Source organism: Pyrus communis, chromosome 5, assembly GCF_963583255.1.
Source record: "Pyrus communis chromosome 5, drPyrComm1.1, whole genome shotgun sequence".
NCBI lineage: Eukaryota > Viridiplantae > Streptophyta > Magnoliopsida > Rosales > Rosaceae > Pyrus > Pyrus communis.
In genome coordinates, this window is record NC_084807.1 from 23,753,390 (window position 1) to 23,765,744 (window position 12,355).

The 12,355-nt window shown below is 35.5% G+C and overlaps 1 protein-coding gene across 1 annotated transcript; it reads left to right on the forward strand.

The window, feature by feature from the left end:
* The first annotated feature begins 8,179 nt into the window (after positions 1 to 8,179).
* LOC137735179 (cucumisin-like) lies at positions 8,180 to 11,963 on the forward strand. Its single transcript, XM_068474575.1, has 9 exons — positions 8,180 to 8,489; positions 8,684 to 8,781; positions 8,869 to 9,112; positions 9,343 to 9,859; positions 10,068 to 10,171; positions 10,280 to 10,495; positions 10,625 to 10,736; positions 10,849 to 11,062; positions 11,264 to 11,963. The coding sequence occupies exons 1-9, from the start codon at positions 8,404 to 8,406 to the stop codon at positions 11,788 to 11,790; spliced, it is 2,118 nt and encodes a 705-aa protein (XP_068330676.1). The 5' UTR covers positions 8,180 to 8,403; the 3' UTR covers positions 11,791 to 11,963.
* Positions 11,964 to 12,355: the final 392 nt, after the last annotated feature.

The window sequence follows — 12,355 nt, forward strand, 5'->3', positions numbered from 1 at the left end:
AGAATCAACTCAAGGACCAAGAGGGGTGGTAGTTCCTGTCGAGGATTCATGGATATAGAACAAGCCCAAATCCGTAGTACCCTTAAGGTAGCGAAAAATATCTTTAACACCATTCCAGTATCTGCATGTAGGCACGTTGCTATATCTAGCCAAAAGATTAACAACAAAGGAGATGTCGGATCTAGTGCATTGAGCTAAGTACAATAAAGCACCAATTGCATTTAGGTATAAAACTTCAAGCTCCAAAATCTCTTCCTCATCCTCCTTCAGACACAAAGGATCTCGTTTAGCATCTAGAGTCCGAACGACCATAGGAGTACTCGAAGGCTTCACTTTATCCTCATTAAAATGACGCAACACCTTCTGGGTGTAGTTCGATTGATGTACAAGGATTCCATCTGAACAATGTTCGATCTCTAAGCCGAGACAATATCGAGTTTCCCCAAGATCTTTCATCTTAAATTCTGATTTCAAGTGCGTAGCAATTTCCTCAAGCTCTGAGGGAGTTACAATGAGGTTTATGTCGTCGACATAAATTGCAACAATGGTAAATCCGGAATGTGACTTCTTAATGAGCATGCGTAAGCATAGTTCTTTGTTCACATAACCCTGACTTGTCAAATATTCACTCAGACGGTTATACCACATCCACCCGGATAGTTTCAATCCATAGAGTGACCTCCTCAATCTAATCGAGAGAGTGTTCCATAGTCTAGAACTATTTGAACCAATCAATGGAAGTCCTTCTGGAACTTTCATGTACATTTCCGTATCTAGATACCTATAAAGATACACGGTTACCACGTCCATAAGTTACATATTCAGTTTTTCAGAAACTACCAAACTGATAAGGTAACGGAACGTTATGACGTCCATTACGGAAGAATACGTCTCCTCGTAATCAATCCCATGGAGTTGAGAGAAGCCTTGTGTTACAAGGCGTGCTTTGTATCGCACTATTACATTCTTCTCATTACGTTTCCTCACGAAAACCCACGTATAGCCCACATGCTTCACATATGGTAGAGTAGGAACTACGAGCCCAACACCTTTCGTTTCGCAAGCAAATCGAGTTCAACCTGAATTGCTTGTTTCCAGTTTGACCAATCCATTCTATGTCGATATTCATCAATGGAGCGTGGTTCAATGTCATCGTTAAGCATGGTATCAGAAGCAATGGTGTACACAAATGTATCATCGATTATCATCTCATTCTGATTCCAAACCTCATCCAATATGGCGTAATGGACCAAAATCTTACGATTATCATCTCATTCTGATTCCAAACCTTATCCAATATGGTGTACACAAAAGTGATAACAGGCCACAGGCGGCCCAGCCATAAAGGCTTGCGGGTGGGCACGCAGAAACCCTAGTTGGGGCTGGGTTTCGGGACATTGGCCTAAGGAGGTAAGCCCAGCCAGCTGGGTTGGCTATTTGATTACGGGCATGGCATATATAAACCCAGTAAGCCAAGGAGGCTGCTGCAAATGGGACGGGGCTTTAAGCCTGTGTCTGGGACAAGCCCAGCATGCTTCTAGGATACGAGTTTGGGCTGGAGTGGACCAGGGCTTGCAGGCCCGTGTGACAAACGACCCAAGTTAAAGCTTGGTTGGGTCTGAGAGGTGCAGCAAGCCCAGAGGGCTGCACAGGTGGTCCAGGGCGTCGGGGCAATGCCATCCCATGGTGGTCCACGGTGGTGCCACAAATTTTCCTTTTTTTTTTTTTTTTTTTTCCAAATTTTAGGGTTAAAAATCCTAATTGCTTCTAAATTAATTTCAATTCTTTGACTCGTTATTCCACATAGCATATATGTGTACTGCATGAACAATTATATATATTGACAAAATATATGAACATAAATACGATATATATATATATATATATATATATATAATTGAAAGGAAAATATAAATATAGGGGGTTCATGTATCATGGCGAATGTTTTCATGCTTCAAGATTTGTTCAAATATTTTAATTTATTTTAAAAGAACCTGATTGGTAGAAAATGATTGAGAGCCTTTGAATTTGTAGAAGATAGCTCCTCTTACGATCCTTCAGTTCATTAGTTTCTAGCAAGAGCGTGCTGATAACGTGTTGTAGGCTTAATTAATTGAGCGATCTAAGGAATAGAGAGAGAGGGGGCCGACAGCAACAAGAGAGAAAGAGAGAGATTTAATTCTGAGGTGTGTGTTGTATCACCCCCTTATGCCTTTATTTATGATAGTAGGAAGGGTAAAATCCTTACCCTATTAGGATTACATCTCTTAATAGGTAATCAACTCCTAATAGGTAACTACAAGATACTCCTAGATATACTAGGATTTACACAATCACATTCCTAATCCGATAGAACTGCAACAGAGAGATATTTTTTAATGATGTTAATTATTAAATAAAAACTTAATAATGTATTAATAATTAATTATTTATTCAATTAATATTAATTATTAAATAAAAAATTAATAATTAATTAATTTTTTATTCCAATTGGCAAATGAGTGGGCCCCATTCCTGCTACATTATTATTTAACAGCTAAATTGACAAAAAGTGTAATGGAAGTTTGAAATTGCAACGAATTAATACGTTGAGGTATGATATTGCAATGTTTAAAGCATGGGATATGAGATTGTGATTCGACCTATAGTAGAGGTAGTTTTATGTAATTTACCCAATTATTTTACTATTTCCATTTTGATAAATTATATTGATAAAGTAAAGGATTATAACAAGAGTAAATTGTAGCAATAGTCTCTCAAATTTAATCAAATTAGAGCAATGGTCCCTTAACTAAAAATTCATTATTATCGGTTCCTCAACTCATTAAAACATGTAGCTATGGTCCTTTTCGTCGACTCTGTTAGAATTCTGTCAAAATGAGTTATGTTGGAAGGATCATTGCTAAAATTGGGTTAAAGTTGAGGATCATTTCTCCAGTTGAATTAAAATTGAGGGACCATTGATACAATTTTTCTTTCTTGATCTTTTGTATTTGCCCCTTGATTTAGCCTCACGTGCATGACACATGACTCATTTTAACAAAAGTTCTAACGGAGTTGATGAAAAGAACCATAGCTGCATATTTTGATGAATTGAGGGATCAATGGTAATGCATTTTTAGTTAAATAATCATTGTTCTAATTAAGTTAAAATTGAAGAACAATTGCTATAATTTATTCTTGCACCCAAGAGGGTTAAAAGGGCAACTCACGTCATAAAGAATTAGGCAAAGCGTCGCTATACACGAGAACCCAAACTGCAACGCAAATGCAACCTACTCTTTTTCCCACTTAAGAGTAATATGGGAAAACTCGAATTTTACCTTTGTCTTTTTCTTTTTCTTTTTTAAATTTTTTTATTATTAAATGGATGGGGTAAAATTGGAAACTAATTAAATAATTAAAGGAAGACGAGAGTTTTGAACCGAAGTAAAATTCTAACACTCTATGCATTAAAATATTAAATCACATATCTACTAAAATATTAGATCACATGTAAATTTTACCTTTATCTCTACCATGGGAAAGTGGTGTGGACCAAAGATGCTTCCACTTCTGTATGGAAATGAGAATATAGGAGAGCTTGTGTCTAAAAGTTCTTTTCTCTTTCCTTTTGTAGGTGTGATTGAAATGAGAGCACTAGCGAGTAACGAGTGTTTTTAAGCGGTTGAATTATTTTTATATTATCAATTAGTTTTATAGTATAATTTTAATTTTTTTCATGGTATCAACAAGTTAATTTATGTGTCAAATCCAATGGCTACACATGTTTCATGTCACTCAATTCGTGTTTTCTATGTGTTTAGCTTGAAAATTCTTCATATGCGAGGGAAGATGCGAGGATGTGAAGATAAAAGAGTTACACATCAGTGGAAGGAGAAATCTTGTAAGAACTTATAAAAAGTTGATTTGCTTCTCATATTACAAATTAATTTTATAATAAAATCTAAACTTTCTTCATTTATTTCGTGAGAGAATGATTAATCAAGTAATTATTTAGCGATCGATGGGACAAAAATGGAGAACCAATTCTGTAGAAATGGAGTCCTTTCACATTTGAGGTGATGTCAATTATTGTTGCTGCATGATTTGAAATGTCAATTATTGTTGCTGCATGATTTGAGATGTTTACACTCCCTTGCTTCCCTCAAGACTCCCTTAAGCAAGAGGTTGAGGAATTTTTTTTTTTTTTTTTTTTTTTTTAAACACACGATATTATTTATACTAAAGAAAATAAAGTAGGTTTAGCGTCATAATAGGTTAGCAATAATGTGGTTCAAGTTCGCATTTGATGATAATCGAACATAAGATCTCTCATTTACAAGTAAAGAAAAATATCATTAGACCATAGTACTAATTGGCTTGAGAATTCATTTTATAACAGCAAGATATTATTAAGAAAATGTATTGTAAAATCATTTAACGATTACTTATAAAAACACATGATATAGCCCTAGCATTAGTAAAAATTTGAAAATAATTTTCACACACTTATTTTAATTTTGTTATCCAACAATTAAAATTCAATAAAAACATGAATGCACGACAAGAATAAAGGCGTGGAAATCATTTTTTCGGTGAAAGCACTATCAAAAATAGGCAAATACCCCAAAATATGTTCAAATACTCCAAAAATAAAAGATAAAGTAAAACAACATTTCTTGCGAAAAGCGCTAATCGGACTAAAGTATAGTCTCTTTCAAATGGGTATCCAACTTTAAAAAAGTGTGATAATTGTAGGGGCATAGTGTAAAGTGAATAGAGTGTTGCTATGACTAAGAGTTTACTAATCATGCGGATTCGGATCCTCTACTCGGTTTTATTGTGTTTGTTGTTTGTTAATTATCACCGCACATTTCAATTCAAAAGTGACTGAGCAGAAGAGTGGTGGATTTTTAGTATGTGGAAACAAAATAAATTTGGAACACATAAATTGCAACATGTGAAATGCATTTGAAATAAAATATAAATAAAACATAAAAACCTCAACCGTATGAAAAGGAGTTTTATTGAATTCCTAACCATTTTCTTCATCATGTTTAAATTAAAGAGTCGTAATTTCAAATTTTTTTAAATTAAGATGGTTTAATCAATTGTCAACTCAATAATTTTGCATTTATTTAATATACATCCACACAAGTGAGCTAAGATCATTTTCAAAGGAGATATCAAATTTTGAACATAAAATTTAAATTTGACAGCCTACATGGCACTTTGACATATTTTAACATTTCGCTCGCCATCGGATATGTCAAATTAAACTATTATTTTATTACATTATTTTGTGTTCTTAATTTTTGTTTTATATTTTAAATTTTACACATATAAATCATTCATGATAATTGAAACCCAACAAATAACTTTTTATTGGTTGAACACTAATAAGGACATGATCCTCATCTTTGTTGAACAAATAACTTTTTTCTTGCTTCCAGACGCTGAATCAAAAGATGAGTCGGAAAAAACTCGGGGCATGTTCACTGTATGAAGTTCTTTGTTGAACCCAGCACTAGTGGCGAAGCCACAGCAGGGCTAGGAGGGGCGGCCACCCCTCCAGTCGTCGAAAATTCACATGCAGAGCAAGGAATCTGCCCCTTCAATCGTCGAAAAGCCACATAACCAGCCATGGTGTTGATGGGCTGCCTGTTGCAGAGGAGGGCAACTCCTGCCCGAGGAAGAAAAACAGAAAACAAAAGTTGTTTTAAAAAAATCTTGGACCCCACGATGTTGTTTCAACGTTCCTTTTAAATGAAACGTTGCGTTTTGTTACTTTTTCTTCTATCCTTCTTTTGTTGCTTTTCTCCGTTTTTACTTTCCCATTTTTTTCCTTCTATCTTTTTTCCATTCAACTTGGTTCCTTTGATTTTGGTTAAATGGTTTGGCTTGGTCTATCTTTCTGTTGGTTTAATCTTCTGATTGGTCCCTAATTATACTTTAAAGACATAAGTGCTTCAATGAAATATTTTAGATAAACCATACCCACAAAATACCACATAAAATAAGACTTTCAATACTAAAATTACCTTAATGTTGTTAATACAATATGGAGGAGGTTATTTCATACTCAAATTTGTATGGTTTTTCTTTTTCTAGCCATTACTACATTCAATGAATTTCCGATGTGACTTTGTGGACTTGTTTCATGTTTCAAATAATAGGAAAACTAATGAAAATGATTTGAAAACTTTTGAGTTTTAACCAAAAGAACAAAAATGTGTTGTAAGTGAATAGTATCATGAGTGACTTTTTACAGTAAAAATGTCTTTAACGTCAAAAGTGAACAGTATCATGAGTGTTTCATTAAGCCTCCTTAATTTAAATCAATCTAGGCTCCTGCCTAGGCACCTAGTTGCTAGGTTCTAGTCCGTTGTTTGACTAGTGCTTAACATTTTTTAGGATGTAATCCTAGCCAATTTAAGTTTCTTACATTGGCTTTGATATTATTGCTTACAACCGGTTTGGTGGAGAGACTATTTTCTGCTATGAATAGACTCAAAACTTTGCACTCTCCAATGTGAAAGCAACCGCTTCGATTGAACCTTGCACTCTTGAATTTCGCCCCTCCCCTTGGCAAATCCTAGCTTCGCCACTACCCAGCACCACGAATAACTTTTTTCTTGCTTCCAAACAAAATCTCTTCGGTTTGAACACTGAGCTCTCTCTCTTAGATCGAAAGAATACCTATCTTTTTTGTTCATGTGATCAGAGATGAATTGTCTCCATAATCTCACAGGGTTTCTCATCCATTCCGTACACACATATTCCATAAACGTTCACCAATTTTCTTTACCAATTAATTAATTTTTTTTCATTTCATTTTTCTTCCAAATCTCATATCCTCTGTTTTGCCTCTCCGGAGCTTCGGGAGCTAATCCCAGGAGGCCTTCGTTCTCTAATCTCTATCGCAACTCTATCATTGATTAAAAAAGAAGAAAGAAAGAGGCAGGATATGAACAGACTGCACGTTCAACAATCAACATTTATTATAATAAATAATTAAACTAATTAAAAAAATTAATAATTAATTAAAAAATATTTGAAGCGATTGTCAAATTTGACAGCAGCCTCCTTTGTTGCCATTCCATGTCATGTCACATAGGATTTGGCATTTCGGTTGAAAACAATTAGTGGCTGTCTTTTTTTACTATTATAGCTTATGTGGACATTTTGACATCTCCTTTGAAAATGCTCTAATAACTATTTGGAGATGCTCTAATAACTATTTCCTACAGTCTAAGAATTTTAAATTGGTGACTTTATTAATTAAAAATATTAATTTAACTAATTCCTTATTGTCATTGCAAGTAGCATTTTACTACAGTGGTAGAAAGGTGTTAAGTCCTTGCATGGCGGAGTGAGTTCTAACCCCGTCGATGACTAATCTAATATCTAATTTAATAAAATCTAATAATCTATTGTTTGAACCAAAAAAAATTCCTTATTGTCATTAAAAAAAAGAGAGAATTTTTTTTTTCTGTTATTATATTTAATTAGTCTCTTGCTACATTAAAAAAAAAAAGTTATTAATACTTTCATAAGAAAGCTTCATTAATTTGGTAAAATTTTACATATAGTTATATAAATGTATTTAAAACTTATGGTACATTTGAAAATAAACGTACCATAAAACCAAAATTGCCCATATTACCTATACTATGATTATGTATGTGATAATGAGTTTTGAACATTCTATTTAATTCACTAAACTAAATATTATAACAAATAATAAAAAATCTAAAATCTCCAGAATGAGAGATGCATATAACCATAACAAATTCACAGGTAAGGAATGATAGGGAAAAAAGGAAAACGAAAGTAAAGATGTAATGTGAAATTTTTTAGGGTGGCTAGCAAACAATTTCATGAAAATTACCCAAAAGGTAAAAAAAAAAAAAAAAGGAACGTCTAAAAATTGAACTTTTAATAAAATGAAATTAATCACCAAAATTGTAAGGAAAATGTTTAATCAAATTCTTAAAAGTAACATATGTTTAATCAACGAAATTGAAAAATGAAGCGTTTATATCAATACGCTCCTAAAATAAGTAAAATAATCATGGGAACACAAACCATACCCCTAAGAATAAAGAGGCAACACGTGAAATGCATGGCTTTTCATTTTTAGTATAAATACATGATGGTGTTCTTGGATGAGATTGTCCATCTTTTACACGCTTTCTAGAACTTCGCCACAATGGCTTTAACTGCATGGTTTCTCCTTCTCATCAGCCTCATATCTACTCTGCTAGTTGATGTCACTCTGTCTGCTGCTCACCAGGATAACCGGAAGGCATTCATAAAATATGCATTTTGAACAATTCCGTTTCTCTGCTCAAAATATGTTCATTAATTAATTTAATCTTCTGATCTTGGATATATTAACTGCAGGATTATATAGTGTATATGGGTGACAAGCCAACGCCTGAGGTTTCCACCACTACCACATCAGCTCTTCATGTAAACATGCTACAAAACGTCGTCGACGACAGGTTTAATTAATTATCACATATGATAGTGAGCTTAATTATATATACTGATTAATATTATCCGTGACAAGGGTACCATTTAATTTAGTCATTTCTCGTACATACGCATCTTCTCTTTGTTTTTCGAGCTTAATTATGGCAGAGTTTGAAAGTGTCAAATCTTTGACGATTTTGTTATTTGACGTTTATTTATCCAGCAATATTGCGCACGAATCTCTGCTTCTGCACAGCTACAAGAGAAGCTTCAATGGCTTTGCTGCCAGGCTAACAGAGGAAGAAGCACAGAAGTTGGCTGGTTGTCTTATGAACCCAACTTTAATTTATTTTTCAACTAGCATGAACATTAATAGTGATCATTGTATGACGAGAAAAATATATGCAGGAATGGATGGTGTGGTGTCTGTTTTCCCTAGTGAAACTAAGAAGCTCCAAACAACAAGGTCATGGGACTTCATTGGGTTTCCTGAAATGGTGAAGAGAAGCGCCATTGAAACGGATATCATTGTCGGGGTGATTGACTATGGAATTTGGCCTGAATCCGCCAGCTTCAGTGACGCCGGGTTTGGTCCACCCCCCAAAAGGTGGAAAGGCGCCTGCAAGGGCGAAGGCAATTTTACTTGCAACAAGTAAAGCAAACCAGTTTATTTCAACCATCCACTGCACATTTCAAAAAAATAAAAAATAAATAAAAAAAGATATAACGTGTTGTTAATTACACTTGGACAGAAAGAAAAAAAGTGCGAACTTGATTATAATTTGTACAATATGTTGTCAAATTGTAACTCTGACTTAGATATGTTGTCAAATTGTAACTCTGACTTAAATAATATGGCATATTGTTGTTACACTTGGACAGTAAAATTATCGGAGCACGGTATTACCACAGTCTACCCTACCCCAAAAATAGCAGTGATATCCTGTCCCCGAGAGACACGGAAGGCCATGGAACCCACTGTGCATCAACAGCAGCAGGGAACTTAGTTAGCAAGGCAAGTCTGTATGGTTTAGGGTTGGGGACAGCAAGAGGAGGGGTGCCATCAGCACGCATTGCGGTGTACAAAGTTTGTTGGTCAGAAGGGTGCCCGGATGCTGATATACTAGCGGCATTCGATGATGCCATAGCTGACGGTGTTGACATACTCTCTGTCTCCCTTGGGGGGCTTAAACCGTTAGATTATTTCAGAAATTCCATTGACATTGGAGCTTTTCACGCTTTAAGAAAAGGAATATTCACTTCCGCATCTGCTGGTAATGAAGGTCCAAACCTGAAAACTATTACAAACTTTGCACCATGGTCTCTTGCTGTGGCTGCTAGCACCATAGATCGTCACTTTGATACCAAGGTTCAATTGGGAAACCACAAAATTTATGAGGTAATTGATACAGAATCTAACCTTTGCTCATTTAGGGCTTTGTTTGGTAGTGATTCTGGTTGGGCAATATATAATCACTTTTGGAGAATCAACAATATATATATATATATATATATATATATATATATGCTGAAGATGCACCAAAATACTAGAGAAGTGATTAACATGAGAGTTGATTATGATTTGTTTTTGCTTCCTCAATTGGTAGGGAATAGTAACAAACACATTTGAACTCAAGGGTAAATTCTACCCCATAGTATATGCTGCAGACGTTCCAGATAGGGCAGCAGGTTACGATGGGGAAACTTCCAGGTATGTGTACGCATTTTGAGAGTATATATACCTTTTATATTGAAGAACCACGGTAGTCTAGCATAAGTCTAACAAGGTGCTAATAACATGGATATATATATGGAACAGGTTATGCCATATAGGCACGTTAGACAAAAAATTGGTGGAGGGTAAAATTGTTCTTTGCGATGGGACTACCGGGGATGGGGCTATATATGCAGGCGCTTTTGGTTATGTTTTGACAAGCCGAAATGCAGCAGATGTAATCGATCCTGTTCCAGTACCAGCAGCTTCCGTTTGGTTCCATGTTGGTAACGAAATTACCCATTACATAAACTCAACCAGGTATCAATATTTGAGAATGACAGTGTGTGATTGATTTAAAATATTGCTAATGTGCGAAACTAACATAAATCAAAAGACACCTTATTATGTTATTGCTAATAAATCGTTAATCCCTGTAATGATTCGTAGGAACCCAACAGCAACAATTTGGAAAAGTACTGAGGGTAGGGATGCACTGGCCCCATACGTACCTTCATTCTCATCAAGGGGTCCAAATCCAAACACTCCTAACATTCTCAAGGTAACTTCAAGGCCCCGTAGGTGTGTGAATGCTGACTTAAAAAATGAACAAACCGAATCATGAATATTAAGGGGTCTTAATTTTCCTCCTTGTTTTCTCCTATATGTTGCAGCCAGATATCGCTTCTCCTGGAGTTTCCATTCTAGCAGCATGGCCTCCAATTATCCCAGTTTCAGGTGTTGAAGGTGATGACAGAGTAGCTTCATACAATATAATCTCGGGGACATCAATGGCATGCCCACATGCTGCGGGCGTGGCTGCATACGTCAAATCATTTCACCCCAATTGGTCACCTGCTGCTATCCTGTCAGCTCTTACGACTACTGGTATAGATGCATTTTCATAAATGTACCCATTACAATACAACCGTTCTCTCACATATTTGATGAGTCGTGTGACCAATTATTGTCAAAGATCATGTGACCAAGTCTTGTGAGAAAGACTCAACATATAATTAGACTTTGTCCATGATGTACATTGTATTACCTAAGATTTATATGTTTGATTAATTTGTAACAATTTTACAGCCAAAGCTATGAGTGCAAATCTTAACCCTGAAGCCGAATTCGCATACGGTGCTGGCCTAATAAATCCTAGTAGGGCTCCGTATCCTGGTTTGGTATACGATGCTGCTGAAATCGATTACGTAAATTTTTTGTGTGCACATGGCTATAGTACCAGATTATTGAAAGCTCTTACCGGGGATAGCTGCTCATCATCACAATCTAGTCATGGAACACTCAGTGATCATCTAAACTATCCTTCTGTTGCACTTTCCACCTCGAACCCTAAATCCGTCAATGGCATTTTCAATAGGACCGTCACAAATGTTGGATCACCAAAGTCCACATATAAAGCTAAAGTGAGTGCACCACCAGGACTTGAAATCAAAGTTAATCCAAGCGTTCTAAAGTTCACATCTCTCTGGCAGAAGCTATCGTTTCAAGTCACGGTGAAAGGGTTGATTGAAAAAACCATAGTCTCTGGTTCTCTGGTGTGGGATGATGGTAATTTCCAAGTGAGGAGCCCCATTGTTGTGTATTTTGTGATTTGAGAACAAGTTATGTGTAATAATGTATGATGTAAGAATAAGCAATTGCATGAAGCTAGATAGGGCTCCAATGAAACAAAAGTGCAACGTACTGATCACGATGATGTATTTCAAATGAAAATTAAATTATTATATATTTATGAACCTTTAATATGATGTAGTACATCGAAATTTGAAACGTACTCATTTAAGGATATTTTATAATTCTCTGTGCAATCTAATTGTGTATTTGATTGTTCTCTGGATTTTCTCCTACGTTGATTACTTGATTGAAGGCCCCATCCCTCGTTGCCCGTTTATACAGGTTGTAGCTATCACTAGATCAAGTTATCAACGAGACTTTAGTCGGAACCTTCCTGATTAAAAACAAAAGACCGAAAAACTTCGGTGGGGACATTTGCAAACAACTACTTATACACATGAAAAATATCAGAGTAGCATCATGAATCGGTGGCATAAAAATCTTTACCCACCCACTTGTTCTAGATGTTGGCACATGATCATGCATCGATCGATATACGTATGGACAATGCAAGCCCTACCATGCAAATTATGCCAAGAACAACAA

What these genes read in the sequence shown, in the direction of transcription:
- LOC137735179 (XM_068474575.1), top strand. Translation starts at nt 8,404, where the DNA reads ATGGGTGACAAGCCAACGCCTGAGGTTTCCACCACTACCACATCAGCT. An exon ending in GAAACCACAAAATTTATGAG is followed by an intron (nt 9,860 to 10,067) that starts GTAATTGATACA and finishes CTCAATTGGTAG; the next exon opens with GGAATAGTAACAAACACATT. An exon ending in ACACTCCTAACATTCTCAAG is followed by an intron (nt 10,737 to 10,848) that starts GTAACTTCAAGG and finishes TATATGTTGCAG; the next exon opens with CCAGATATCGCTTCTCCTGG.